Raw genomic sequence first — 5005 nt, 5'->3', positions numbered from 1 at the left:
CTCCCCGTGTCGAATGTGGGTGGCCACTAGAAATCTTCTACTTGCATGGGGTCCCTCTCCAATGTGGTGGCCACAAGCAATCTTCTACTTGCATGGTATCCCCCTTGCAATTTTTGGCATCCATGTCCAAGAGGGATGCCTCCATAGCTCTTTGCAACACATAGGGACCATTTGAGGAGGATTGCCACATCCCTAAATAGTGGTTGTGGATTGTTGGATTTCATGAGGCACATCAATCTTTCCTCTCTCAAGATTCTAGATGGCACATCAACCTTTACTCTCTCAAGATTCTAGATGACAGCTAGTGGCATTTGGAGAGACATACCTTTGTCTTGTCTTCATTGGGACATGGGTGACACATGGATGAGTGGCATTAGAAGGAGAAGACTTGCTACCCAAGTCTTGTCTTCATTGGGACATGCGTGGGGACATGGATGAGTGGAATTAGAAGAACACTTTGTCCTTGCTACCAAAGTCTTTTTGAGTAGTATCCTTAAGTGGGATGGCAAGTCCAATTACATAGGATTGATGATACACCTATGACTATTGACACTAGCAAGACCACAACATCCCCCTTCTTCCTCTTTGACTTTTGGACGAGGTTTCTTCATAGTTTTGGTCTAAGGAAGATCGCCCTTTTCTAATTGTAGGTTACATGCAAAGCCTAACATGCAATGGTGTGGGGAGTTGTCTTGCATTGCTAATTACTAGATCTCTTGTGGCTAGTCTTATGACTATTATGTAGTGCTCCCCAAGATTCTTAGCAACATTAACTTTGGGATTACCCAAAGATACATTAGGTCTAGTGTGGTACGTATTGTGCTTTTTGAACACCTTGAGCACGAGGACCTTTTGGGTTGTTTCTTGGGGGACCATCACATGGGTCACAGAGGCAATACTACTCGCATTTCAAGTTACTCATTTTCTTAGATCATCAATATCACCATTACCATGGCTTCCATGATACCTTGGAGCTCTCAAATTGACATGGACTACTGGTACAATTTCATTATCCGTGTTGCTACTTGGCAAATTGCAAGTGAAGTTCATTGAGGCCATCAAGGGTACAAGCCTCAAGACTTTATGAAATCAAGCTTGCCTGGGTAGAAACTACCTTTTTTGGGTGTTGATAGTCTCTTGGAAATTTTTATTATTGTGGGTACTTTTTAAGGGCATTGATAGTCTCTTGTAGAACTTTTTAGCGTCTCAAAATTTTTTAGAATTGTGGGCACATGTGCAACATTAATGGTTGCCCTCAATCTTTCTTTGTGCTATCACTTTGGGAGGGGGTGGGGCACTAAAAAACGTGTAAGATAGCACACAAAGGGGTTTTATTTCCTTATGAGCTTACATAAAGTTTACATACACAATACACAAGGGCTTTTTTGTTTCCTTATGAACTTAGACAAATTTAACATACGCAATACACAAGGACTTTTTTGTTTCCTTATGAACTTACCTTAAGTTTACATACACAATATACAAGGAGGTTTTTTAATACAAAAGGGAGAAAGTTTATCTACAAGGAGATACTATTTTAATCTCAGGATTTACAAAAGTTTTATAACTAAATTAGAAAATTCCATATTATAACCTCTTAAATGTACGTTCTATATGGGGTTTTGTACAATGCCCTGATCCTCCCCCCCTATTGAGAGAGAGAGAGAGAGAGAGAGAGAGATCTTTGGGGTTTGACAAAAGATGATAGGATATGGCAAAAAGGGGGTGGGTAGGCTATGTGGTGGGGTGGAGTTACTACTGGGTTGCCCCTTGTCACATACACCTATAAGGTGCACCTCTCGAGATAAAATAAAAAAATTATTGTCAAAGAGTTATATACTGGTGTCGATGATTATTTCTCTAGTTTCATGTGATTAATTTTTTTAAGTTTGATGAGTTTTTATGTGGAAATCCATCCTTGTGAACCTCGGGGGGTGATTTTTAGGAAGACGTACATACAACATGCGTTCAAAGGGTATTAAAAAAATCCTTTTCAGTGAATTTTGACTTAGTAAAATGACCCCTTTTTCTTTATAAACTTACGGGTTTTTTTTTTCCAAAATGTCATTTAAAACTCCCTTAAGCAAGTAGATTGAATCGGTAATTTTTTCTCAAAATCTTGGTTTAAAAAACCCTCGGGGGGTTCACCTCTATGAAATTTTATGTATCACGTATGTTCAAGGGGTATTTTAAAAACCCCTTACACTTACATACTTTTATTTTAAAAAAATGAACCCTTTTACTTCATAAACTTACGATTTTTTCCCAGAATTGGTTTAAAAAACCCCTCCCCCATAAGTGTAATTATGTAACGTTTTTGAATTAATATACCCTTCCTAATGAACTCACGTGCTACACTTACATAGTTTTAGGTGAACCCCCCGAGAAAAAACCCCTCCTAATAATTGCATGTAGTAGACTTACATATTTTTAAGTGAACCCCCGAGTTGTGAACACGGGTTTAAAGGTCTACCAAGGTATTTTTGAAGAAAAAATAATGAATATATTCATAGAGAAAGTTATTCTATTTTGTCAAGTGGGGACATCGACCAATTTCTTACATGCCTACTCAAAACTTTTGAGAAAGGCTTAGAGTCATTGTTTAGAATTTTTTAAAGATTCACACTGATATCTTTTCCTGGTGTGCACGTAGTTGCAAACTTTAGCTCATGACTATAATCAAAAAGATTATCCTCAATTTTATCGATGGTATCAAAATCTTGATTGATAGCGGTTGCAAGGGCACGCTTTGGCAGTTTGAAGAGAGCATTTCCGGTGTTCTGATCAAACAGTTGAAAAAAAGAAAAGAAGAAGAGTCAGTTGAAAAAAAAATAGTTCTGATTAAAACGGTTGAAAAGAAGGGTCAATTGAAAAAAAAGTGTTAACATCATTATGTACGATATGATAATTGTTTGTCCAATAAAAATAGGGAATTAAGAAAATTAGCTATTGTAACTTTGTCTTGCCAAAAAAGAAAAAAATGAAACAAGGTTGATTTATACATTTTAAAAAAAGATTAAAAAAGGACACAAAATTACTTGAGTGCTCTTATCATGGATCTACAAATAATACGATTTTTTCACGAATTTATAAATTTTTAAAATACCAAAAGTAGCTCAAAAAAGAGTATAATAGCCTTGCTTTGAGGAGAAATAAAAAAAGTTGTGTCCTCAAAAGATACTAAATGTACGTGCCGATGGCTTATACACATATAGAAGTATTTTTGTATTATATTAGAAGTCTTTCTTAAAACTAAAAAATTAGAAATTCTTTTGTACAAAGTGAATTATTAGCCTTTTTTTGCCCAAGCCAATGTAGGTAGCACTAGCATGCTGAGGCATGAGAGATTTGGGCACGTGAGGTATGTGTAATTGTTTTCAACTATTTGTTGGTGTTGAAAGTAGCTTTAAAGAAAAGATTTAAAGAAAATTAAGATAAGGATAAATTTTATACCCAAAAAAAACATGATATCTAAGGGAAGGATAAATAGAGAGAGAGAGAGAGAGAGAGAGAGAGAGAGAGAGAGAGAGTACCAGAGTTCCAGGATTTTGGCTGTTAAGAGCTGAGATGAAGAATGCAGTTTCGGATCCCACATTGAGCTCAAAGTGCATCAATCCACGAGGGAAAATGGTCACATCACCGGGATTAAGTATATCAATGTGGGCTTTTCCTATTTGAGGTGAATTAATAAATCAATTTGCTTGCAAGGGGTGATAACAAAGTGATAAACATCGAACCGCCACGTGGGCAATTATGAAAGTAAATGACAGCCACGCGTGCCATATCTATGTCAACGCGTGGATTTATCACGCGTGGCCAACGGCAACGCGTGGATTTATGACGGAGACTTCTGCAGTAACGTACTCACCTGCCGTATCTACAAAGCCGACTTGCAACGGTCCGCCGCTGACGAGAGTAAGCATTTCGGTAGCGCGGGGGTGCGTGTGCGGCAGATTTACACCACATGGTTTCATCTTAAACTGCACGTACGTTATTCCCTGCCCGCTGCGCCATGCATCGGCGTATCAAAACCTAACCCTTACGATTAACGATAACCACGTGATTATACGGCGCAATTACACACACTTACACAATGGCCGGGAAGAGGGTTGGGGTGAGACCGGCGCGCAGGCCGCCCGGCCCATTGGTGACGTCGCCGTTCTTGAAGATGTCCTTGATGGTGAAGCCCCCCGGCGTCAGCTTCTGATCGTCTTCGATATCTGTTGACGGCGGCTTAACGTTGCCCGGGATATCCTGGAGAGGGTCTGCGTCTCCGGCTAAGACCAAGCTTGGTGTAAACAAGATAACTCCAATTACTAGTAATAGTTTAACCTCCACCTGCGTCCTCTTCATCACCATTCTCCTATTCCTGGACCTCAAATATCTAGTAGTTGTGTATACAGAGGTTCTTTGTATTTCTTACAATTTGCAGTATACAGGTAATATACCTTGCTTGAAAAACTTAGGCGAATGCTCTGATCTCCCTCTCTCTCTCCCCCTTGCTGTTATATAGAGATTAGGCAGCTTGCTTGAAAAGATACCCCGCCTCTCTCTCTCTCTCTCGCTCTCTCTCTCTCTCTCTTATATAGAGATTAGGCTGCTGGCGTGAAAACCTTAGCAGATACCCCTCTCTCTCTCTCTCTCTCTCTCTCTCTCTCTCAATTAGTTAGTAAATGTGTGTTATGTAGGGATTGCTTGAAATCCCCGCCTCTCTCTCTCTCTCTCTCGCTCTCTCTCTCTCTCTCTTATATAGAGATTAGGCTGCTGGCGTGAAAACCTTAGCAGATACCCCTCTCTCTAACCTTAGGAGATACCCCTCTCTCTCTCTCTCTCTCTCTCTCAATTGGTTACTAAATGTGTGTTCTCTCTCTCTCTCTCTCTCAATTAGTTAGTAAATGTGTGTTATGTAGGGATTGCTTGAAATCCCCGCCTCTCTCTCTCTCTCTCTCTCTTATATATAGATTAGGCTGCTGGCGTGAAAACCTTAGCAGATACCCCTCTCTCT

General features: G+C 39.5%; 1 protein-coding gene across 1 annotated transcript; it reads right to left on the bottom strand.

Annotated features, from left to right (window-relative positions):
• Positions 1-2451: 2451 nt before the first annotated feature.
• LOC147632050 (putative germin-like protein 9-2) lies at positions 2452-4642 on the bottom strand. The gene is made up of 4 exons (XM_086807928.1): positions 4091-4642; positions 3869-4005; positions 3534-3670; positions 2452-2780 (listed from the first exon to the last, which is right to left on the bottom strand). Exons 1-4 carry the CDS (start codon positions 4357-4359, stop codon positions 2613-2615), a joined length of 711 nt encoding a protein of 236 aa, XP_086664054.1. The 5' UTR covers positions 4360-4642; the 3' UTR covers positions 2452-2612.
• Between the last annotated feature and the right edge of the window lie 363 nt (positions 4643-5005).

Source organism: Cibotium barometz, chromosome 14, assembly GCF_041138505.1.
Source record: "Cibotium barometz isolate CiBa-2024 chromosome 14, ASM4113850v1, whole genome shotgun sequence".
NCBI classification, from domain to species: domain Eukaryota; kingdom Viridiplantae; phylum Streptophyta; class Polypodiopsida; order Cyatheales; family Cibotiaceae; genus Cibotium; species Cibotium barometz.
The sequence above is the reverse complement of the archived record's forward strand: the minus strand, read 5'-3'. Positions and strand labels throughout refer to the sequence as shown.